General features: G+C 33.9%; 1 protein-coding gene across 1 annotated transcript; it reads right to left on the bottom strand.

The window, feature by feature from the left end:
- Positions 1-22,987: 22,987 nt before the first annotated feature.
- LOC122537312 lies at positions 22,988-24,332 on the bottom strand. The gene is made up of 3 exons (XM_043670392.1): positions 24,176-24,332; positions 23,790-23,872; positions 22,988-23,463 (listed from the first exon to the last, which is right to left on the bottom strand). The coding sequence occupies exons 1-3, from the start codon at positions 24,330-24,332 to the stop codon at positions 23,011-23,013; spliced, it is 693 nt and encodes a 230-aa protein (XP_043526327.1). The 3' UTR covers positions 22,988-23,010.
- Positions 24,333-27,126: the final 2,794 nt, after the last annotated feature.

The following is a 27,126-nucleotide window of genomic DNA, read 5'->3' as shown; positions in this document are numbered from 1 at the left end:
ACTGATCTTTTTTTGCAGATTGGATTGAAACAATGTGTCCATGATCCCTGTTTGTTCTACATAAGAGAAGAGAACAATTTTTTATACTGCGGGGTACATGTAGACGATATGTAGTCAACAGTACAGAGTTTTTTGAAGAAAAATATATAAATAAATTAAAAGAATACATGGAATTGAAGAATCTTGGTACACTTAAGCAACTATTGGGTATGGAGTTGAATTATAAAAAGGAGAAATTAATCGTTAGTCAGAAGAATTATATAAAACGATTGCTGAATGTGTATGGGATGAATGATTGCAACGTGGTAAGTTCACCAATTGATGCGAATCGAGAATTGAATTAAGATAATTGAATAAAGGAAGCCCGATGAGTGACGAGAAAAGTTATCAAGAATTATTAGGGCGATTAACGTATTTGAGTGTGTCAACGAGACCTGACATTTCTTTTACGCTAAGTTGTTTGTCTCAATTCAGCAAAAATCCAAGAATGATGCACATGAATTCATTCAGGCGAGTACTCTGATATTTGAAAGGAACAATCGATTATCAAATAGAATATGGGAATACAAATTTGAAGAAAGGAATAATCTGTAGTACCGATGCCTCATGAGACAACACTGCGGATGCAAAATCTTTTAGTGATATTCTTGTTTATCGAAATGGGGACCTTGTGCACTAGAGGAGTAAGAAACAGGCGACAGTTGCTCTATTTACTACAGAAAGTGAGTTGGAGACGATGATGAAAGTATTAAAAGAAATATCGTGGATGAGTGATTTATTAAATGAAATCGGAATGCACTTGTGAATACAAACAGTTAAAGTGCGATAATTGGAACGCAGTAAAATTAGCTAACGGAGGAAACTTTAAAACTTTTAAATAGGAAGTGTCATTTTATTAGAGAGACTATCTACAATTATTCAGTGAGAGTGACACCTGTATGTACCTAAAGAAAGTATGGATACGGATTGTGTGACAAAAGCATTGAGTGGACCCTCTTTATTAAAAAATGTTAATAATTTTATGTGTGTAAAAATCTATGGACCTAAGGGGGGAGATTGTGGTAGTGGTTACCATAAATAATTATATATTGTGGAATGAATATACATAATGTTTGTATGGAAGGATGAGTGTGGCGAGAGTGTGCGATAATTGTGGTGTGGTGTGATCTGAGTGTTTGATATATTTCATGGCAGAAGAAAGAACGAATGAGAGAGATGTATGCGAGAACACTTGAGTGAGCATGGTGACGAAACAGTTGTGATCGGGAAGATCCCCAGAGGCGAGGCATGAGAGACGAGATAAAGAGTGAATCGATGAGAGTTAAACATTGTATGTGTTTCATAATTTATATTAAATCTATCAATAATCGGTGTATTTGTAATTCGATCCACTAACAATTATGTGTGGAGAAAAAGATATGAAACATACAAAAAGCCGTTCATTACGCCAACTGTTAAATTTGGAAGAGGGTCATTAATGTTATAGGGATGTTTGTAGTGGAATGGAGTTGGTATAAATTGAAGGAATAATGAATGCTAACAATTACATTGAAATAATATGCGAAAATTTAGAAGAGGCAGTTCTAAAAATGGGTCTCGAAGAAGAATTTATTTTGCAGCAGGACAACGACCCGAATCATACTGCTAAAAGAACCAATAAATTTTTTGAGGATTCAAATATTAAATTGTTAGAATGGCCAGCACAAAGTTCGGACTTGAATCTAATAGAAAATTTATGGAATGTATTGGACTCAAAAGTGATATTAGTAAAGCGAAAGAACGAGAACGATTGTTTTAAAAATTTGCAATTAGCATTTGAAAATATCGATAAAAATTACGTTGAAAATCTAATAAATAGCATCCCACGACGTTTAGAAGCAATTATTAAAGCAAAGGGTGGACATATTAAATATTAATTATTTTTCTTATATTTTTTATTACATGTCCACTTATTTTTGTCCTTCGAAAATCAGCTAAGTTTTTCTTTAAGTATGTCTTATTTCAATACAAATATTAATTTCAGTTATTCACTAAATAATATATGTTACATAAAGATATATAATATATAAAACTTAAGTACATAATAATAGTATTACTTTGACTAAATTCAATTCATATCTATTTCCATTACCTAACCACTCAATTTTGTCCGTAACTATATGTACATACATATGTATATTGAGCTGGATTCAAGTTTGATCCGCAACATCGACAAAAGGATGACAGCAGCAGTGAAACTATTTTATCCTATCGTACTTGAACAACCAGTGATACGATTTGGAATCCATTGTTCAAAGCTGTTCCAGCCTCAAACGACATCAACGCGGCCATCGTCATATCAAAATCAACGTCACTCGGTAACGTACAATTCAGTAGCGTTGGTCAAAGTCACCCGATCACTTGCATTCCTATTAACCCATTCACATGAGGATAAGATTAAAGCTTTAAAACTGAAACGCGAAAACTTTAAACTACAGCTATAAAAATTTAACAAGATGTTAAAATCATACAAACCGGACATTCAGTCGTGCAATCTCAAACTGAGAATTTAGAATCCGAGTACGCCACATTTACAAAAGTACAACCGGGATTGGATACGGCAGACGAGAACGGGGTATATTTACGCGAGCGCATAGAAATCAAACATTATTATATGCGATGCTGCTCCCGTGCATATGATTTATTACAATCGACACACAATATAGCTGCTACCGAGTCGAATTCGAATTAAAGCGTAATAGATTACTCGTCGCAGTCCATGATCCATGTCGAAAATACAAGGTTTGATAATATCAATTTCCAGTAATGGTAATGGTAGTTTTTTCCAAACTAAAAGATGACTTTTTAACAAGAGGGAAAAGTTATTCAAGCGTCAATTTCTATAATATATAAAAAAATCATCGAAATTCATATTGGATTGATCTTTCTACTAGTTAACCAATATTTTTTCTTATAAAACTAGATCTTTTAATGCACTAAGAATAATTCAAAAAAATCTTACTTGAATGCAAATAGTTATCTGCTCTTTAAAATTCATAATTTAACTCCTTTAAGATTCATAATAATTTAATCACGAAAATATGATTTATATTTTACTTTAAAACTCGCAGGTAAATTAAATTGTGTAATAGTACCTTCTTAATTATTATTCATTATAGCATTTTGTTTAAAGATGTAGGTACACTCTATTTATAACTAACAAACTTATTTGTTATAGCCATGAGAATTAAGGACATCTGGGTCATAGTTTAGATGTTATGTAAAACAATAAAAGAGTTCCGCATCTTTATAGTTTCTCTGAAAAAGAAATTATATAGTTTTGGCACAAGAAGTAAAGAAGTCTAAGTATTAGTATATAAGCAGACAACAAGGATCGTTTAGTACACATAGAATACTTTACATCTCTTGTATAAAATGGATTTACTAAGAAATGGGGTGAATTAAATTGATCTAAATGCAATAAGTGTTAAGTAGGAAAGAAATAGTATTTACTAAACAAGTGATTAAATTCTAATTATTAAATAATAAAAAGTAAGTAGAAATATAAAAACAAAGAAACAAGTATGAGAAATAGCCATGTATAAAATTACAGGCATTTGGTTCAGAAGAATATAAGAAAAAAATAAATAAATATATGAACGAAAAAGAAATAGTATTCTATCAAAGAGGAAGAACTAGAAATTAATAGATAATTTAAAGAAAACTTTTTCTATTTTCTATTATTTCAGGTTTTATCATATATTGTACATTGCAATAGCGATATAGTAATATTAAACTTTTTATGTATTGGAACAAACCATTAAAATATTTCTTTGGAATATATAGAATTTAATATTAACTGTAAATTTTAGATATTAAAATTCAATGTAGTAAAAATATTATTATTATTATTATTTATTATATTTAATTTTAACAGGGAAAAATGCATATTATCAGTAACAATAAACTTTCTAATTAATAGTCACTCTTGTAAAGGAACTATTACTTTTTTGAAATAATTTGAGATACCTTGAAAATCTTACTTGAAATTTCTAAAATTTCTAAAATTGCAATCATTACAATAGATATTTACAAAATTATACAAAAAAATTTAAACAAGAAATTTCTACAAATTTTAATTTGTAATGTATTTCTTGCCAATCGAGAATAAAATTAATATCAATAATATTAATATCAATAAATATCAATAATATTAATATCATATTATTAATATAAATAAATAATTATTAATATTAATAAATTTCGTCCAATTTTTATTACTAATAGTAAATGTTTTTCAGTAACTGCATAATAAGAATTTTCAAGCAATAAAAACATATTTATTATGGAAAAATTGTGTAATTTACTATTTGTATGTGTTATTTGTGAAGTAAAAAATGATTATAAATTTCTGTAAGCATTTCTTTATTTTATATTAAGAAACATTTATTTTTGTATTTTTCATTTAAATATTACGTATTTTATTTTACTTGCCTAAATATGTCGTATTAAATATAAATTTATCTTATTCCACCTTTAAAAGATTATACGTCCACTTTTAAATCTTGAAAATTTTCAGAGCAATGCCTGAATACTTAAGTAATGTTGACAAAAGAACTTCGCAAAACTAAGTGAATCGTGAAAAAGTTATGATTAAAATCATTATTGTAAATTCGATATATTTTATATCTTTTGCTACAATTAATATATTTCCTATTAATTTTTATAATTGATAATTTATCTATAAAATATATCAAGATAATTTGTATTCATACACAAAAATTTTTAAGTCTTTTTACAGAGAATTCAATATTAAATTATTGAAAACTATCAATTATACAATACGGTTTCTTTATACAAACAATAATATGTTCTATATATTTACATAAAAAAAATAAAAAAAGCAGAATAACAATATAAAATTTTTAAAATATATTAATAAGAGATGTAAGTAGTAACGACCTTGTTTATTTATTTATCGAAGTCTCCATTTTTATTTATTTATTTATTTTAGCTTAGTAGACCATAATAACAATGACCTTCCTCTCTGACACTCGACACTCGCCCGGCCTTGGGCCACCTGCCACTCGCCACACTGTCGAAGCACCCTAGCCGCTTTGAGCTGTCCTCTATCTCCCTAATCGCCTGCATACCTCCCCCCCCCCCACCCACAGCGACTCGCCAGCAATTAGATGCGTGGAGTTGAGACACGAGGCTACTGCCCTGCGCAGTCCCACCGCTTTCTACTCACAAAGTTGTTTCGACCTTAATTAGTGAATATATATCATACAGTGATCGACTATTCCGACCCCCCCTGACTCTGTAAAGTCCGAGCGGGGGCAATTAACCCCACCCATGCGTCTGGAGAGGAGCTCACTCCCTAGCTCTCTCTCCCCTTACTATAATTTAAATAAAAGGCCAGGAGGCCGCCCATGAAGGGTTCTTTGTATCAACCTGGTGGGGCCTGTCCCACTAGGAATATTGGCTGGCAATAAAGCAAGTTTATAAATAATCTTGGGTACAGAAGCAAAATTTCATAAAAATGAATATAAGATAATACTTGTATGTATTAATGTTATAGATAGATTATTACCTATTATTAATAACATAGAAAATACTCGTATGTATATTAAATTTTGTTTTTAGAAGAGATACATTAAAGCTCAACTACATATGTCAAGAAAGTAATTTATTGAAAATTACAGATAACTTTTCCAAAAAGTTTTCATTACAAAATTATTTTTGGTATTATAAATAAAATAATATTGAAAATACTATAAAACAACATCTCTAATTAATGATAAAAATAAGTACAGCATTTTGGATCAAAGTTTTATGATTGTAACATTACTTCATCTCTAAAAAAAAATATTTAAGTGAGAGAAAATATAATTTGTAGAATTAATCATTATGAAAAAAATATTGTTCGTCTAAATAATAATAAACAGTAAAAACAGTCTAATAATAATAATAATAATAATTGAACAATATTTTATATGTATATATATTCATGCTATATCATATGTTAGAATAACTTAAAAAATAAAAAATTAGAAAAAAATAATAGTTAATGAAATATAATAATAAAAGTTATTTGTAATTAATATATTATTAGCAAAATTTCGAATAACAAAATTCGAAAAATCATGTATCAATCGGTTTGTCTAATTTGGTGATGAAATTACAAAAGTTATTTTGCGGAAAACCATTTTTTAAAATTTTTAATTATAATTATAACCAGTAACAATTATATTATCTCGATATCAGAAATTAAAATGATGATACAATAACAGACATAAAATAAAAGAGCATTTTGGAAAAAACATTTTTATTTTATCATTTACATTTAAATAATAAATTAAAATAAATAAATACTGTTTACTTTCTTTATTATATGTTTAAAAATTTCTTGAATAATTTATAAATTTTCGACCTATATTTAATAAAAGACCAATTATTAATAATAAGTACGTGTACTCAAATCTTCTATAACCTTGCATATGAAACGTTTCTACGTATAAAATATATATTTTAGAACAATAGCGCGAAAATTATCATAATGTGCGTAGAGGGCTGTATTCTAGACAGTTTATTAAAAGTTCAAAAACCTCTTAATAATTATCAATAGAATTAGATTAATTATCAAAGTACTATTTGTATACTATGATGCATATCCGTCATCTAATTATCGATTAATTTAAATTCGTTTTATTAATATCCAAAATTTAAAAGTTTTATCATTTTATTTACTTTACTCTTAATCTATCATAAGTTTTATAATCGTTAAAGTTTTATAGTATATACATATGTATATGTACATATTTTTCATGATAGATATTAAAATTGCAAAAAATTTATTCATTTCTCTAAAAGTAAACAAATTTTGCGAAATTTTTATGAAGCATTTATGAAGCCAATATGAGTAGATACTTAGCTGCCGTAGCATGCTGACGTGTGTGATTGTGAAGTTTTTGTTACAAACCTCGTGAGTTTATGTTTCTCGAAATTTAACGTAGCGTAACAAAAATAAAAAAAACCTAGTGAAGAATCGCGTTACTGGTCCGCATTCAATATTGTGCCTCTCGATTGGATTTTCCGAACTCGGAAATCTATATCGAAGATGGCTCAAGAAAACTCTACAATTGGAAGCGATTCTAATCAAAAAACCGCAATAGTTTTCCCCCTCCGTGGCAGCTCGCTGGATCGTCGCTACAGATAAGACGTGACAATAACAACAATAAGAAACGTAAGCTAGATAGAGATGGAGATATAAACACAGCCGCATACATATTATCAACGAGTCCTGTTAACACCACGAATAGATTTACATTTCTGGATTCTATCGATGATCCTATGGATTTCGTCGAAATGGCAACAAACCCGAATTCGACCAAAGAACCCGCTCCTCCACCAATAATTCTTGACGACATTATTGACATTCAAATAATGACAAAGTCATAAACAGGAACGAATATAAGCTAAAAATCAATAACAACCACATAAAAATTTTTCCGACCAACCCCGACACGTATAGAAAAATAACTAAACGCTTAAGGATACTCAATGCAAAGCTTCATACATTCCAGCTGAAACAAGAGAGAGCATTTCGTAATGTTCTGCGTATCATTCATCAATCAGTAAACCAAGACGAACTAAAAACTGAATTTTCGAAACTTGGCCACGAAGTAATTAATATCAGTTACATTAAACATAGCATTACAAAAAATCCGCTATCTCTATTTTATATTGATCTGAAACAAAAAAGCTAATAAGCTAGATAACAATGAGGTATACAATATAAACACTTTAATAAATTCTATTGTCAAAATCGAACCGTCCTACAAAACGAGAGAGATCGTACAATGCAAAAGGTGCCAAAGATACGGACACACACAAAAATATTGTAAACGCGAATATTATTGTATCAAATGCTCTGAGCCTCACCCAACAGCACAGTGCGACAAACTGATTGAAACTCCAGCAAAAGGTATTCACTGCAAAGGAAATCATCCCGCGATGTCCAGTCTACAAGGAATTATATAATAAAAGATTCCCTAAACCTAAAATCATGGACACAACCAACCACCCACGAAATGCTCACAACTACACGACTCCATCAATTTCATACGCCCAGGCGGTCCGTAAAAACCAAAACGATGAAACGATACATGACTCTACGTTACAAAATAGTACTCCCGGCCCCTAAAACACTGATAACTTTTACAGACTGAAAAAACTAATTGAAAGACAAACGGAGCAAATCAATAATCTAATGTGATTACTAACAACTAACCGACCCAAACAAACTACCCGATCTGCTGGACTTCTTTGTAACCAAAAATATCTCTCCGAGTTACACAAAGATCAGCTCTTCGCTAGATCATACACCTGTCGTTGCAATTATTAATTCATCGATTATTGAAAACCGGCCAAACGGACAAATTTACAATCACCTTACAAACTGGCACGAATTTAGAGAAGCCTTCAACTCATCAACTCCATTGTCGCTAAGAATAGAGAATGATATTGACGCAGCAGTGAATTGTTTCAGCAACAACATAATAAATGCGATTCGTTCTTCTTCACTTAATCAGGAATCTATAAGAAACCAACCCTATCCGGACTACATAAAGAGAAAAATCGCAGAAAAACGTAAACTCAGAAGAATATGGCACTCTAGTCGACTACCTGGAGACAAGCGTGGGCTCAACAGAGCTACGGTAAAACTGAAGAAAGTCATTCATAACTTCAAAAACTACTGCTTTCAAAAATATCTAGGGAACTTGTCTCCCTCGGCAGACGTAAACCATTCGCTCTGGAAAGCAGCCAGAAGACTCACTCGCTCACCCCAAACAATTCCTCCCATTCGCACTACGCAAGGAGGATGGGTACGTAGTCTTACAGACAAGACAAATGTGTTTGCTCTCCACCTAACTGAAGTATTTAAACCTCATTGTCCATCGTCTAGCTTAGAAGAAGCAGAAATCATAGATTACCTACAATCCCCTTTCCAAATGTCACTTCCTATCGTACCTTTTACAGACATAGAGGTGAGAGATATGGTTCAGCTTCTCAATTCCAAAAAAAGCACCGACAGAATAACTAACAAAGCGATCAAAGAGCTCCCCAAAGAAGGAATTGCATTCCTCACACCAATATTTAACGCGATCCTTCGTTTAGGGTATTACCCAAAATCTTGGAAACTATCAATTATTACCCTTATCCATAAGCCGGGAAAGCCGATCCACGAGGCAAGCTCATATCGTTCAATCAGTTTACTGCCAAACATTTCTAAATTATTCGAAAAATTACTCATGAAACGCCTCCATCCCATATTAGAAGAATTGAAGATTATCCCTGACCACCAGTTTGGCTTTCGTAAGCGGCATTCAACAATAGAACAAGTCCACCGAATAGTACATGAAATCAGTCAAGATCTAGAAAAGAAAAAATACTGTTCCGCAGTGTTCCATGCTGGACTAAAGTACAAACTCAAAAACATCCTACCTCATCCTTACCATCTATACTTCAATCATACCTAAATAATAGAATCTTCAGAGTGAGATATCTAGACGCTAACTCATTAATCTTTCCAATTAACTTCGGGGTTCCACAAGGCAGTGTCCTTGATCCCTTCTTATATTCTCTGTATCTACCTACTCCATCAGAGTTGAAGCACTGCAACATTCGCGGACGATACAGCTCTCGATTATCATCTCATGAAGATCCGCAAATAGCATCTACATCTCTTCAACAAAGCCTTGAAAGAATGGTTCCGCAAATGGCGATTTAAAGTAAACGAAAATAAATCAACGCACATTACATTTACTCTACGAAGACAAAATTGTCCACCAGTGACTCACAACTCAATAATTCCGACCAAAGATTCGGTTAAATACCTGGGATTGCACCTCGACAGAAGATTAACGTGCATCAAAACTAAATGTAACCAACTGAAGTTAATAGTTAAACAATATTACTGGCTCTTGGGTAGACGATCAAATGGCAAGAATAGTCACAAATGCACCTTAATACGTAACAAACGAAACAATTCACCGTGATCTCAGGATCCCCACAATTAAAGAAGAAATAACAAAACACAACATCAGATATAACTCGCGCGTGAGTAGCTACCCTAATCCTTTGGTCACTCAACTGTTGGATTCTACAGGACACACACGAAGACTAAAAAGATACCACCTTCTGGACCCTTAGTACAGGTTTATATAAACATCCGAAACTATGTATCTCATTAATCGACACTAGTAGTAGTAACTACTCTGCATGCCATTGACTCACGCCAGCCTACTTACTTATAATCCTCAATGAGGATTGATTGTAATGTTCTTAAAGAAATAAAAAAAAAAATTTGCCAATATAAAAATAACCATGATGTTTCTTTTTTTATATTACACAATTTATTATATTACTTTTTAATATTTGTTACATTTATTATATTATTTTTATCACAAAATGAAATATGTATATCGTGAACACGCATGTATATTTGGATACAATTATAAATAAAATTCTCAAATTGTGTACTCAGTTCGACAGCAATTTCGAAAATTTTTAATCTCAAGTAATAAAAAATTCACCAAGAGTTAGAACTCTGTATCTATTGGAAATTGGCATTTGTATGTGTTCTATAATTTTTTTTAAGCAAACAAAGTAAAACCGTTGTTCGGTCTCACCATCTACTATCCTACTCATTCGCCATTATCTTATTCATTCAATCTGTAGCGACCGCCAGCTCCAAAGAATTTGTAGCGACCGCTACCTCCGCGAAACAGCTCCACGTACATCCGCTAAAACCTTCCGCCGCAAGGTGAGTTTCCAATAGAACAGACAGCGACATCTTTTTTGTAGAAGAAATAAAAAACCCGGGGAAAACAAGAAAAACGCGGGAAAAAAGTTTTCCCTCTCTTCACAAACCAAGGGTATAAAACGAAGATTACGAAGAAGGAAAAGGTCTTCTACTACTTCTATTACTTCTACTACTATTATTATTACTACTACTCCTACTACGTTTGTTACTATCTTCGCTATTACGGGTAAGAACCACTCTGTACGAAATTTGTAAGCGTACATTTGTGATGATAAACCAAAGACTAAATATAAATTGTAAAAAGAATTACGTATATATTTTTGCACGCGAACCTACAGCATAATCCTGCCTTACCCACTCAAGTTCCTATAAATCTGTAGCGACCTCTACTTTGAAGAATTTACAACGACATCTATGTTCATTAAATCGTTCCGTCATGATATCGGAAACCATCGCCTGGTCCCGCGACTTATATGTTGAACATGTAACCGGGGCCAGGCAGTATCGACTCCTAGAGGCAGAGGACCCCCAAATTGATAACCCTGCCGTGCGTGAGGAGCTGGAACTGGATGGCCGCAGTGACCTAAGCAGACCTGCAAATCCCGCGATTTTAATTATACCTGACCCTAGGGCAAGTGCCCTTAGTTAATTATGACTAGCGACTCCTTAGTCCCTTGTATTACTTTGGACTTCCGAGGAATTTAAGCCCTCCTAGTTTCACGGACACTCATTTTGACCTCAGGCACTCTACTTTGCTTGACGAGAGGCCATCCAGCCCCGAGGGATCCACTACGACGAAATATGAGTCTCCCCTCACCCCCCCCCCCCCTTTTAACCGCACAGCCGCTCGTCCTCAGAATTTATCCCTCCCAACGGTTACAATGCGATAAAAGTCAGCCAATTAGCCTCATATCGTGGGGGGCCTGGATCGGGAGACGGCCTGCCTGATCCAGCCAAACAAATACTCAGCCCTAACTGTGGCTGACAGGTACTTTGCATTTATTCAGACTATGTTCCCAGTGGGGCATATATCCCCAGTGGGTTGATACATAGATCCCGTCACGGGCAGCCTCGTGGCCTTTCACTTAGTACTAAATAAAAAGGAGGGGGCTGTATATGGGCCCCACTCCTGACGCGCGAGTAGGGTGAGTTGCCCCTGTGCAGACTTTAGTAATTCATCTAGTCGTGGCCACAATTAGAACGTTAAAAATGGCAAAAGGAACAGGTAACAAATAAGCAATAAATAGTAATAAATAAATATTAACCAATAGCTAACCGTATAAATAAATAAATAAACGATCAATAAAAAATAAATGAAGAGGTTAAAATATGGCCTATTGAGGCGACTAGATGGGCTCTGACTAGGCAATTGACGGTGTGGCCGGGCCGGTGTAATCACTTTCGGTCCAATTCCACACGTCTTCGTTTTCGTTATAGTATCGCGTCACTTGTACCAAGATTCGCGGAGAGATGTTAAAAAGAATCCGAGGACAAAGACGCGGCCAAATAATTTAATTTAATTTCCCGTGCACGGCCCAGGGTCGAGTGCATGCGAAAGAAAAAGAGATAATTTAAAAGGAATTGTTAAGAAAAAATAAAAGAAATAGCAAGTTAAAATCAGTCAATAGAACTAAAATATTTAAATTAGACCAGCAGTCCTACCGCTGGCGTCATGAATAATTATTCGTTTGTTTTGTCGGTGTTCGCAGCACCGTTCACTTGGTCCTGTGGTTGATGCCTCTAGTGCCGTGGGGACCGCTTCCTCCAATTGATATTGTCGGGTTCCCGTGACGTGTTCGACGTACACGTCACGGGACTACGCGATCGTCTCCGAGACGATCAGCCGTCTCATCAGGCCAGCGTAGCCTGACGAGACGCGCAGCAGGGCCAGCAGGCGATCGTTCCAAGGGTGCCAGCCTCCCAGGGCGCCTACAACGAAGCCGTCGACATGAACGATGTAGCCGCGCCCGCGCATGGAGTCGGCGAGGGGCTGGTACTTGCGTACCTTTTCCAACCTCGCCTTCTCCAGCGCTTCGAAAGTATTTTCCAGCAACTTTATAAACAGTAGAATATTTGAAAATTGTTAGTAATTTTATTATCACCATGGAAATATTTACAGAAGGTTATATATACTGCAATTATCATGTTCATTCGTTATTTAACTTTCATTATTTAATCTTCGTTATTTGATATTTATTATGAGTAATTATATATTTTGTTATATTGATAATATTTTTATATAAACTACTAAAATTAATTACGAAATTATTATTTATTTGTAGTATTGCGATATTAATTTAAATTATCATCATAATTACTACAAAATTGGTGACCCCGACGTGATAAAAAAGAAGACATAATCACCACAAAATTAATGAATTTAAAAAAAGAGAAAATTATGACTACAACTATAAAATTGGTGACCCCCGATATGTGAAAAAGAAAATATTAATACATCTACAAAATTGATTACTTTATCATTATAAAATTGATGACCTCAGGACGTGTGAAAAAGAAGATATAACTACAAAATTGGTGACATCGAAGTTTTAAAAAGAAAATATTAATACATCTACAAAATTGATTGCTCTGACATTCAAAAAATATGGCTATATCTACGTGATCATGAATACGCGACCAGAATTCAACAAAGTAAAGACGACAATCAGAAGTCAATATCAGAAAAGACAGACGCAACAACGAAGATTCAACAACGAGGATGCAACAATGAAGACGAATGCCTAAATTGATAATTGGACAACCATGACCCGCTAATGGCTCCTAAGGATGTACACAAGCTGCTGGACATGACGACGACGGACCTCCTGATGACCAATCAGTCGAGCACGCGTCGGTCCTTTGGGTACCAGACATTGATAAGGAAACCAGAACCGAGCTAAACGTGAATCATTTCAGTATCATTTCTTCATTTACTGCATCTCTTTTTAGTATTATTATCATTTATAATTCAAACAGTAGAATATCTTAAGTCGTAAATTGTTTTGCGTCTGATACGTTTAAAAGTCGTTTAAAAAAATCCGTGTTCATAAAAATACATATTGTTTCTAATTAATACCGGGACTGACATCTCCGTACTGTCGCTCAGCTCGACAAAAGGAAATGTCACTCTTTTTGATTTTAAGGTCCGTATCATTTATATCATGTATTGAAACATTTATATATTAAATAACTTATTTACAATTTATTTCAAGAGCAAAGAAATCACCATCTCGACAGAACCATTAAAATTAACATATTTAAAATTACATGAACAATATTGAACATATATCAAGACATTTATATTGTCTGCTCTCTTCTACGGATCGAGCGACTCGGAGGGGGGTAATATAGCGACCTCTACTTTGAAAAATTTAGATCAACGACATCTATGTTCATCAAATCGAAATGTGTATTTAATATAAACAATAGAATATTTAAAAATAGTTCGTAATTTTATTATCACCACAGACACTTATATATATTGTAACCATAATAGAAATTATTCATTCGTTATTCAACTTCCATTATGTAATCTTCATTAAATTATTAGTACTTATATATTTTGTTATATTAATAATATTTTTATATAAACAACTGAAATTAATTACGGAATTATTATTTATTTGTAGTATTGTGATATAAATTTAAATTAATATAATCACTACAAATTTTATATTACGACATCTCTGATCTGAAAGGTCCACCAAGGTATATTCGGTTTTCTATTGTTTTATATATTTGTATATGTATATGTGTGTGAGCCCGCCGTGTAACAGTTGATCGTCACTTTTTAGTTATGTAGTTTAGACTCTATTTGGTGTAATACTTTTTTATGTAGAATTCAACGCCTTTATCCGAATTCGGGAAAAAACATTAACTATTCTATTTATGAAGGTGACTTTCATATTTTGATAAAAAGGAAAAATAATATAAAACTGATTACAGTACTATATGTTTATCCGAACATTTTCTCGTACAACAAATATTTTATGAGTTATTTGATATCGTCACGTTACGAAACTCACTCTGTGCGTGTGTGCGTGCGCGCGCGCGCGCGCGTATGTGTGTATGTTGTAAACGATATTCGTCCTTTTCTTATTTATACCGGTGAATATGCGTGTGAGGTCACCGCGTTGATCGTGATTCAGTCCATGTTAGAGCATTGTACAATAAACACGTGCCTAAACGATTTGTGAACAATATATATACATTAAATGTTTAATATATATATATATAAAGGATTTATTTAACCATACTCTGCAACCAACATTTTTCTACGTTACAGCGTGTTGCCTAGCCGTAAGTTCATAGCACTGAAGACTGGGACAAGCGTGAATAGTAAAATTAATCAAAAATGTAAATACTGGCTGCAGTATAAAGCTGGTAGTGGCTGTATATATATTCATCCATCGATTATGTGCAGGTAAGTGTTTTATTTAATTTTTTCTCGTTCACTATAAATGTCAGTCATTTACGTCAGTCGATCTTTTCAACTGTTTCGTTTATTTTTCCTCTATTACAGCAAATTTCCAGTGTACAAATTTGTACATAATAAATGTACATACAATACATACAATAAATGCAATTACAAACATCCGAAGTACAAATTCGGTTTGTTCTGTACTAAGGACGATTGCATATTCTCTCATCCCAGCGAGAGACAATGCAAATGTTAACCGATGTGTACGAAACCAAGATGTCCGTATCTTTATCGGTCAGTGAACATGTCAAAATTCACATGGTACAAGAAAAATTAAATCATAATACAATACCATTGTAAAAACGTTATATAACTTTCCTGTAACGATAGATTACCATGTACATTAATACTGACAATTATGATTTTTATCTGTTGAAATCACGATTTTTTTATATTGGTTTCATTGTATTGTATTAAAATTTATTGTCAATCGTATATAATATTACATTGGATTAAATATAAATTCATTGCATTACATAATTATATTAATCGCTTTATTACAAATATTGTCATTTGTGTATCATATGTAGTATCGGTTATTATAATTAATTTGTAATATAATCTGTAATTATATTTTTAGTTGTGTTTAAATATAACAGATGGCCTGTTTGTTGAATGTAGTGTAGCGACCTCTACTTCGAAGAATTTAGATCAACGACATCTATGTTCCGTTTCGAGATGTGTTTAATATAAACAATAGAATATTTAAAAACAGCAGAGATCTATGTTCGAGATGTGTTTAATATAAACAATAGAATATTTAAAAACAGCTATTAATTTTATTATCACCATGGAAATGTTTACTCCCACTTATATATATTGTAGCCATAGTAGAAAATCTTCATTCGTTATTTCGTTATTTCGTCATTTAATTTCTATTATGTAAACTTCATTAAATTATTAGTAATTGTATATTTTGTGATATTGATATTTTTATATAAACAACAAAAATCAATTACGGCGTTATTTATTTATTTATAGTATTGTAATATAAAGATAAATTATCATAATCACTATAGTAGTAATACGACAAAATATGAATGTGATGTGAGAAGTACAACATAGGCATTGAGCACTTTTTTTTAAAAAAAGAGCAAAGTCTAGCGAGTTGAAGAAAAACCGAGTCCTGAGAGTCGTAAGAGAGCATTCAGAAATAGCTGTTAAAAGTGTAAATTGTGTTGTTGCAGTTTACCGACCGGTAATCTATTAATCGGTTTTTGTCGCCGATGCTTACCGACCGGTAGTCTATTAATGGGTTGTTATGACAACCTATAGTTTGTTATCTATTTTTGAGGTTAGATTGTACTACTGTAAGCTCCTATATTATTATATAATTTTTTAAATATTAGATACCCTTCGCGATGAATAAAAGAAACGATATTGGAGAATTTTATTTAGATGATCTATCAGAGTTTTCTGACAGTTATTCAGTAAATGATAGTAGTGATGAAAGTGATTCTAGTGATGTAATTATTCGAAAGCGATGTGATGCATTGAAATTGGAATATAGAATCAGAGGACGACGATCCAAATGACGTTGAAGTCAACGATGATGTGGAGAGAGAGAGTGGGAGAGTGTGTGACATGATGATGTAAAAGCAAGAAAGAAAAAGTTTGTAAGAGCTTGCCAAGAAAACCGAATACCAAAGAAACAAGCAATATTGTATCATCAATTATCAACATAATAAATATATGTTTATATTTTATATAATAAAAGGACCTTTAATAGGCCTTTGAAAGTAAATCTGTGAAAGTATTGTGAGCAAACGTTAACCAGGCCGCCCGTTCCTAAGCGAGGGAAGACTTCCTCGCTTATTTTGTAGAAGAGGCCACTCGAGGTTAAGGAGCATAGGTCGATTTCGATGTCTGATGTTTATAACCGATGCATATAAACCGAGCTAGGGTATCCGGACGAGAGTTGGACCGAGGAGAGTACCCGAACTAGAGCACGAAGAACGTCGCCGAGATTGCACGTCCGAGCCAGTCTTCAGTTTAACAATAAAATATACGGGAATAAAATATACTTCTTATCAACGGGAATTACCGTGTAAAATTATTGCCTACAGTATTAATTGTTTACTTAAAACCTTCTTTCTTCTCATTCAGCAGTTCCTCTCTCCTCTTTCCAGTCTTTGTCTTTTGACATTCCTCCAAAATATACTTTACGTTTTCTTCTCTTTCTCCACAAACCCTACATTTTCTTCTTCAAAATTTTTCTCTAAAATTTTTCTCTTTTCTCCAAAATTATTCCCTTCGTAGTTCATTCCCACACCTAAATCTTGCAATCAGCCTTTTATCTTTCATTTTTTCAACCTCTCTTAAGTAATCTGGGCGATATTCAACCATCACCTTCTCATATTCGCTATTGTATCTTGATTCTCCTTCCCTCCTTTTCTTTTTGCCCCACTCTTTCTGTTATTATTCGTATGGTTCTCTTGATTTTTCCCTCCGATTTTTCTCTTATTCTGTCTCTTTCTGGTCTTCCTATTCCACACCTATCTAAAAAATTTTTTCTATCTCTCATACCCATGTATTTTTTTCTTCCGTCACTCTATTCAACTATATCCTTTATGCACTCGATGATAATCTTCTTTTCTGACGTGTCCTCTGTTAGAATGCAATTGGGTGTGTTTCTATCGAGTCCCAATATCCATTTTAGGTACTTTCTCTTGATCCTGTCTATCCCCTCCTCTTTCTTCCATCCTCAGATTTCCGTTCCATAAAACGCCACGCTCTCTACTAGTGCCTCAAATATCTTCAGTTTTCGACTGAAATTGTCTCTAAATAAATTTTATCCTATATTCCAGAGCTTTACGAGATTCCTTTAGCTTTTTCTTCGCTCGCCCTATCCCTTAATTTCATTTGTATTCTTCTTTCCTTTTTTATCAAATTATCATCAATAAATATTCCTTTTTTCAACTTGTTCTTCTTTCACATTATTTCCCACTTTTCTTCCCAACTATGTATCTATTTCCGCCATTATCATTTCCTCGTCTCTGGTTTTTATTTTCCTAACTTTCTTTCCACCTTCTATTCATTTCCACCTTTACCTCTTCTTTTATAAAGTGCTTCACCACCTGCTTCGTATTTCTTCCCTCCATTTCATCCCCCGTATTAACACGTTGCATCCCCTCTTCTCCTTTTCCTTTCTTTATTCCTTTAATTTTAACTCTCTCGCCCGTCGACGTAGTTTCGACTTCCCATTGTTCCCTTTCTTTTACCCTCTGTTCTTTCCAACCATCTCTCCCTCTCTCTTTCCTCCATCCATTCCTTCATTTTCTTCCTCCGTATTCTTATTTCTTCTTTCATTTACCTTCTTCACCTATCGAATTCTTCCATATACTTGACTAGCGTTTTCTCTACAGCTTTTTCCATTTCTCTTACAGTTTCTTTCCTTGCCACTGTTCCTTCCTTCTCTTCAGTGTCAGATGTCGCCGCTTTCTTGTGGTCTGTAGCAATTATAAGGATAATTTAAATACTACAAATAAATCAGAACTTCGTGACTTGAGTAACTTTTAATAAAAATTATAATAAATTATAAAGTAAAAAAAATGGACACTTGTTTTCTATAAATGATAATCAAGGAATGAATAATTAATTCTAACATGGAGTCTATATATACATCTCTATAAAAAAGTACCTCTATAAAAAAGTAACCTTCATGGTAATAATAAAAAACAGACTATCGGTTTACAATATTTAAATGTTTAATGTCAATTTACCGGAAACGTACTTTTTGACCGGACGATTGTGTAGCTAACGTTGATATTAATTTTGGAGATGTAACGGTCGCTACATTACCCTCCCTCCAAGTCACTCGATCCATCAGAGCGAGTAGACGATACAGGTGTCTTACTATATGTTCGATGTTGTTTCTCTTCATGCAATTCTATATACGCTGGTTTTAATCTTTCTGTCGATATAGTAGTTTCTTTACCTTTATAATCTGTAAGAAATAAATTATCTGGTATGTGCTTAAGTACCCGATACGGGCCATCATAAAATTGTTCCAAAGATTGTTTAACATGATCAACTCGTACGAAAACATGCGTTGTATCAAAAATATTATTAAATATAAAATATGATCGTCTGGAATGATGTCTAGTTAGTCTTGGACGTATAATTTGCATATGATTTCTAAATTTAGTAATGTTAAAATTTATATTAGTTTCAGTATTAACGAAAAATTCTCCAGGTAATCTGAGAGGTGTAATATAACATTTCAACCGCGGTTGCTTGTAAATTTTCTTTGTAACTATTTCTCAAACCAAGCATAACTGTTGGGAGTACTTCTAACCAATTTTTATTTTCATGGCAACGAATTGCCGCTTTCAAGGATCTGTTCTATCATTCCATTGGATGCTGGATGATACGCTGTAGTGCGGATATGTCTGTATCCAATGAGTTTTGTTAATGCATTAAATAGTTGAGATTCAAATTGTGAACCACGATCTGTAGTAATAGTTGCTGGAGCACCGAATCACGAAATCCAAGTGGCATAAAACCCTGTTGCAACGGTATCCGCGTTTATATCTTTTAACGGAATTACCTCAGGCTATCTGGAAAATCGATCGATCATAGTCAAGCAGTATTTGTAATCGTTGATTGTCGGTAACGGTCCTACAATGTCAATATGAACTTGTTGAAAACGTTCTGGAACAACAATATGTTTCGGTGGATTTTTGATGTGTCTGCTTATCTTATTTCTTTGACAGCTTACACAACTTCTTGCCCACTGTAAAATATCTTTCTTCATCCCAGGCCATACGAATCTTTTTGTGATTAAATTTTTTGTAGATTTTCCACTAGGATGAGCTAAGTTATGTATGCTATCAAAGATTTTCCTACGCAACACTACTGGAATATAAGGCCTAATTATTTCGGTTGAAATATCACAGTAAATTGAATTATTTGAATTATCTACTTTTAACTTTTTTAGTTGTAAGACTGTACTTTTTAAAACCTCTGATAATTCTGGATCTTTTAATTGCTGTTCAGCAAGTTCAGAAGTGCTGACCACGACTGGCATACTAATTCGATCCCGAAATATAGATGATTTTGGTTGAAAATTGTCCGATGTAGTCTAATTGTCGTAATTGTCTAGGCTTTTTCTGATTTTTGAAGAAACGCAGATGTTAATGGTTTATGATCAGTCTGTATCGTAAAGTCTCGTCCTTCTACAAAATGTTTAAAATTTTTTATTGCTTTATAAATTGCTGTAAGTTCTCGATCATAAGTACTGTATTTAACCTTTTGCACTCGAGCGACGCCGCTATGGCGCCCGGGAGGTTTGATGCGTCCAGTCGAAATGCGCTGTACCGGCACTACGGCGTTTTGGAACTGGATCTATTTATTTACGATGTGCGATAAGATATTTTTATCTGAAGTACTTTCGTGGACTAGGCTCGGCTTGCATTCTTAGCCAAATCTTAGCCTAGTTTAGTTAGTCTCAGCATAGCATTCGGTTGAAACAGTCGCGGTGAGTATAGCAGTTGAAAAGTTTTCGAGCCCTAAACAGATCAGCTCAAGTTCAGACGAATTCGATTTTACGACTTTGAACGAGGAAATTACATTGATTTCCGACGGGTTACGCCACGAAACGAACGAGTCCAGTGGAGAAGATAGTGAGGAAGTAAGAGGTGTGAGACGACGAAAAATTTATACGAGCTTTATCTTGGCTGAAGAATTATTGAAATTGAAATGCCACCTGACAGGAACTACCTTAACAAATAGGAAGCATATACCAGTGAAAATAAATAAAAAAAAAAATTTCGCAAGAAATCGACCGTAGCATATCGCAAAAGAAATACATTAGTTTTAGCATGGAAGGACAAGAGGGTTGTCACATACTTGACCAACTGGAATAATGCAGGAATGAGTCCTGTAAAACGAATTTTATGAGGTGGAATTGAAGTTACCGTCAGACTAATGTAGTAATAAATTATATAAAATATATGAGCGGTGTCGATCGTGCATATCAGTGCCCCAACTGTTTTTTAAGAAAATCGCTGAAATGGTTGCGTAAACTGTTTTTTTGGGGTTTAAAAATTTGTTCAATAAATTCATATATTCTATATAAAACCACTAAACAGCAAAGAAGAGAACAGCCGCTTAGTCAATTGCGGTATGTGAAAACTTTAGTTCACCAACTGACTGGTGATTTTCGCCAGCCACGTGATCGAGCCTCAAATTCAAACCTCCGATTCCGAAGACATCCCCTTGAATGGAAAGCTCTATAATATTTTAACAGGAGTTAGGAAGGATTGCAAAGTCTGTTCTAAAAGAAATAAACCCGGCAAAAGACATCAAACAACATTATTGTAATACTTGCCCCGACAAGCCGGGCATGCATCTTGGCAATTGTTATATGAAATATCATCACACAGCATAATTACAGAGACTAATATTTAAGAAATTATCTTCGTAAAAGTGTAAAGATATATAAAATGTTAAAACATAAAAGTTTTATACATTAATTTGTGTGTGTAATAATTTTAAGTTAGGGATAAGAAATTCGCCAGAAATGCTGCGAAACGTCTCGAGTTGCTTGTTCGCCGCGCGAAAAAAGGCCTCGAGTGCAAAGGGTTAATTTCTTGTGGTGAAAATTTTTTGGAAAAGAAAGTTATTGGTTCCCATGAATCATTTACTTTTTATTGAAGTACAGCCCCACAAGCTAAATTTGAAGCGTCAGTAACGAGAAGTAATAGACTATTAATTTTTGGATAAACCAGTAGTGCTGCATCCGCCAATGAGTCTTTACATTTTTTAAATGCAGTATCAGTTTCCTCTGTCCAAACAATTACTCTTTTGTCATTTTTCTTAGCACTTTTAAGAAAAGCATTCAAAGGAGCCTGAATATCAGCAGCATTTTTAATGAATTTTCGATAAAAATTGATCATTCCTAGGAAACGTCTTAAGTCAGCAATTGTTTTTGGTTTATTATAATTTAAAATAGCATTAACTTTTTCTGGTACAGGCTCCCTTCTGATTAATCTGATACCCCAAATACTGTACAGTCGATGCACCAAAAACGCATTTTGCTAAATTAATAGAAATGCCGTATTGTTTTAATCTTTCAAAAATTTGACGTAAATGATCATAATGTTCAAACTCATTGGTGGAGGCGATAAGAAGATCATCAATATAACAGAAAGCAAAATCCAAACCTCTGATTACCACATCCATGAAACGTTGGAAGATCTGTGCTGCATTTTTTAGACCGTAAGGCATAACATTATATTCAAAAAGTCCAAATGGCGTAATTACCGCAGTTTTCTCTTGGTCTTCTGGTGCCATCGGAATTTGATGATAAGCTTTTTTCAAATCCAAAGTTGTAAAAATTGTTTTTCCGTCTAACGCGTGAGTAAAGTCATGAATGAGGTATAGGATATTTGTCTGGTACTGTTTGTGAATTTAATTTACGATAATCACCACACATCTTCCAAGTACCATTTTTCTTAGGAACCATGTGCAGTGGACTAGCCCATTCACTAGAAGAGGGTTTACAAATTCCTTGTTGTATTAATAATTGGAATTCACGAGCTGCTTTAAATTTATTTGATGCTATCCTGCGTGGTCTTTCTGCACATGGTCTTCCTGAAGTAATGATGTGATGATGTATCTTATGTTTAGGTGTTTGGTCTCGTTATGTCAATGTATTGTTTGTGTTGGTCTCGTTATGTCAATGTATTGTTTTAATAGCTTTATATATTTTTGTGTTACTTTATACATTATTGTGTTCTTTGTTTAATGTTGTAATTGTTGGATGTTTAACTGTGCTTAGCTGTGCTATTTGTTGAATTTTCGTGTAGTCGTCTATTATTCGTCTATTTTTAAGATCAACCAGAAAACCGTGATATTTTAAAAAATCTGCACCAATAATTGGTTGTTGAATTTTGGCAACGATGAACTTCCAGATATATGGACGCCGCAATCCGAGATCCAGAATCAGCGTTCTGACACCGTAGGTCGATATCAGCGTACCATCAGCAGCATATACCTTAAAATCAGAAGGGGTGATATTTCCTTTTGCCGTACTGAGCGGCAGTACGGAAATATCAGCCCCGGTATCAATTAAGAATGATAAATTATTCCTTTTGTCCTGAATTATTAGACGACTTTGCACGCCTCCTAGTGTCGTCGAAACTGTGCCTTTAGTTTTCCGCTTGTTGAAAAGCTACACCGGTGTTTCCATTATTTGTTGTCGTTGATGGCCATGAACATGGTGCTTTGCATTTAAATACTCTTGCGCCGAAATTTTAGTGATGGTAACACAGTCCTCCACTTCTTTCAATTGAAGGTGCGCGATTTCTTGATAATAAGATCTTCGACCCCGGGATTTGGATCGAAAACGTCTTTGAAAAGGTCTTCTTTTGGACATATTGGATTCCATATTTGCTATTCTTCGAGTTATTTCTGCTAGTTGTTGAATTGATGAATCGTTCCAGTTTTCCAAGGAGACCTACTCATACTTGCGATAAAATTTGACCGAAATTCCATTACTCGGTCCGTAAGTAATGCTAGCGTTGTTAAATCAGCATCTGAATTAACTGTCAGAACGTCGTATAATGAAGCTGGAACTTGTTCTAAAAAAAAAACGGTTTTTAAGACTGAATCAGAGACATTTCTATCTACCATACTTCTCATACGTTATAAAAAATGAGATGGTTTTTCGTCGCCCATCCTACAAGTTCTGAGAAGTTGCCGTACTTTAGTCTCTTCTGATTTGCCAAAAAGTTCCAAAAGTTTATTTTTTAAAGTATCATACTTATTTATTTCTGGTGGCATTTCAATTAAATTTTGAATTAATAAGGCCACGTCCGAAGGTTGGCGTGATATAATATGATCGAATTTAGATGTATCGCCTGTCAATTTATTTGTTCGCATACCTTCTTCCACTTGAAGAAACCAAAATTTTAAATTTTCTCTATTAAATGGTGGTAGATATTGAGGGGTCATTGCAACTATTGTCGGAGCTTCTACGACCGGTGGAATGTAGGCTTTTTCCGCAATTGGTATACGAGTTTGAAGTGGTGGTTTGGCCATTTTCCTCTCTCTTTTTTTTATAACGCAAATGTAACGAAATTCACCAATTTTGTAGTAATTATAAGGGTAATTTCAATACTACAAATAAATCAGAACTTCGTGACTTGAGTAACTTTTAATAAAAATTATAATAAATTATGAAGTAAAAAAATGGATACTTGTTTTCTATAAATGATAATCAAGGAATGAATAATTAATTCTAACATGGAGTCTATACATACATCTCTATAAAAAAGTATACATGATGATAACCTTCATGGTAATAATAAAAAACAGACTATCGGTTTACAGTATTTAAATGTTTAATGTCAATTTACCAGAAACGTACTTTTTGACCGGACGATTGTGTAGCTGACGTTGATATTAATTTTGGAGGTGTAACGGTCGCTACGTACTTCTCTATCTGGTCAACTCCCTCCCCCCCCCCCCTTCCGAACTCCAACGTCTTTAGCTTGTTTGTCGCTCTGGTTCCTCCAACTTCTGAATCTCTTTTTTCTATTTTCTTGTGGAATTCCTTCCCTTTCTCGTATTTCTATGATCTCGCTTCATTCTCTTTCTCTCCCTCTACCTTCGTCTCAGATTACCCCTAATCATTTCTATATTGCTTTATCTCCTTTTCTTTAACTTTATTGCTCCGCACTTTCACGCACATCTTGCCCTCTACCAATCTAAACCGGAAGTCCAGAATTACATTATAATATAGAATTATATTAAAATTATATGACATATTTTACTATGTCAGACTCTGAAGAAATCTTCGATTTGTCTTCCGATTCGGATTTCTGTCTAAGTGACGACAAAAGTAGTTCAATCACCAGCGAGGATTTTGAATCTGATTATTGTGAAGACTTGAGTGAACTCGATTTAGGTTGGTGAAGGAGTGAGCACGTGTGAAAGAAAATGTAACAGTAGAATTGCGATAGTTGGAGGTTTTTGTAGTTGTAGTGATTGAAGAAAGTGATAAATAGACCCGAAAAGATTCAATAGCTTATGTGAAAAATAGGACGTAGGATAGGAATTAAGTATAATAACATTTAGAGATATAAGATAAACGGTAAGGAATTGAGGTTATGGTCCTTATAGATTAGGGGTATCCGAAATTATGGGTACCCGACTGTTCGGGTCGGACTTACACAAAGTCGGGCTCGGGCGAGTAGCCCGATGATTTCGAATCGAGTTGGAAAAAGTTCAAGGGAGATAGGATCAGAGATGGGCATTATTCGAATAACATTTCGAATAAATTATTCGATATTTACGAATAACGATTTCATTCGAATATAAAATTGAGCATTATTTGAATAACATTTCGAATAAATTCTTCGAATAAAATTTTATTCGTATAAAATTTCGAATAAATTCTTCGAATAACATTTTATTCNTATTATTACATTTGAAGAAAAAAATATATGTATATTAAATATTATGAATAATTGATTTCGATAACGCAATATAATGCATATTATATTTGAACTTTTTCCAACTCGATCCGAAATAGACGCACTACCCGAAATCTTCGTGAAAGCCGAAATATCATATTTGAATTTTTTCCAACTCGATCTGAAATAGACGCACTACCCGCCCGACTTCGTGAAAGCCCGACCCAAACAGTCGAAATTTCGGGTACCCGCACATCCCTATCGTGGAAATACATATATACACACTCGTTCTTTAGTAATCTATATAATTAAAATATATTTGTGAATTTAGTATTATTTTTCTCCGCTTCTTATTTTTTCTAACACTAAAGAAATTTCTAATCATTTACGGAACGCATTGAAGATAATTTTGCTATTCTATTAATGAGCCATAAACGAATGAAAAGGTACAATGTTGTACTTGCAATTCAATATATTTTCTTACAGATACGTTTTTAATCGATTCTAAAGAACGATATATATGATGCTGCTAGATCCAAGGTTTAAAGACCTTCTGTTACTAATAGGAAAGGAAAGATGGGAGGCCAAACAAAATTTAAAGCAAAGATTGCAACTATCCAAAATGAAATAGATATAAGTGGAAATAGTAACATCCAAGTCACGTGGACCATCCATGAGAACGACGGTATTACTTCAAATAAATCAATAAACATTATTTAAAATGAATTAATGTGTAAAATTAGCAAACACTTTTTTTATTTAAAAATCTAAATTGACTTCCGTTTCAGCGACGTGAGAGTAGAGACGCGTAAAAAATAAGCTAGAGACAACGAACGATTAGAAGAGGTTTATAGAAAAAGAAAAAGTGAAAGGAACAGAGGGCAAAAAGGCAGAAGATGAAAAGAGTATTGAGGGGAGATGATTAAATCGCACAAAATTGTTGAGGTTCGGACTAGAGTCTTTATTACTGCACTATTTACACTTTTTCTTGGCTTGTTCGGCGCGAGCGCATATTTTAGATCTTATAATTTCACCGGGCAATGCTAACGGACCTCGGTCTCTGTCCCCAACAGTTCCAATTGGCTAAGTGTCTTTTTGACTTTGGCCAATTTTAACTGTAGAGAAATTGCACCGACTACTCTTTACTTTCGCAACGCGCTTTCTCTAGAATGCGGCTAGAACGGATATTCTGCTTCTCCTCGCTCGCTGACGCTTCGAGGAAACCTCGGTCTCTGTCCCCAACAGGCCCAATTGGCTAAGTGTCTTTTTGACTTTGGCCAATTTTGACTGTAGAGAAATTGCACCGACTATTTTTTACTTTCGCAACGCGCTTTCTCTAGAATGCGGCTAGAACGGATATTCTGTTTCTCCTCGCTCGCTGACGCTTCGAGGAAACCTCGGTCTCTGTCCCCAACAGG

The sequence above is a fragment of the Frieseomelitta varia genome, unplaced genomic scaffold, assembly GCF_011392965.1.
Source record: "Frieseomelitta varia isolate USP_RPSP 00005682 unplaced genomic scaffold, Fvar_1.2 scaffold_901, whole genome shotgun sequence".
NCBI lineage: Eukaryota > Metazoa > Arthropoda > Insecta > Hymenoptera > Apidae > Frieseomelitta > Frieseomelitta varia.
The sequence above is the reverse complement of the archived record's forward strand: the minus strand, read 5'-3'. Positions and strand labels throughout refer to the sequence as shown.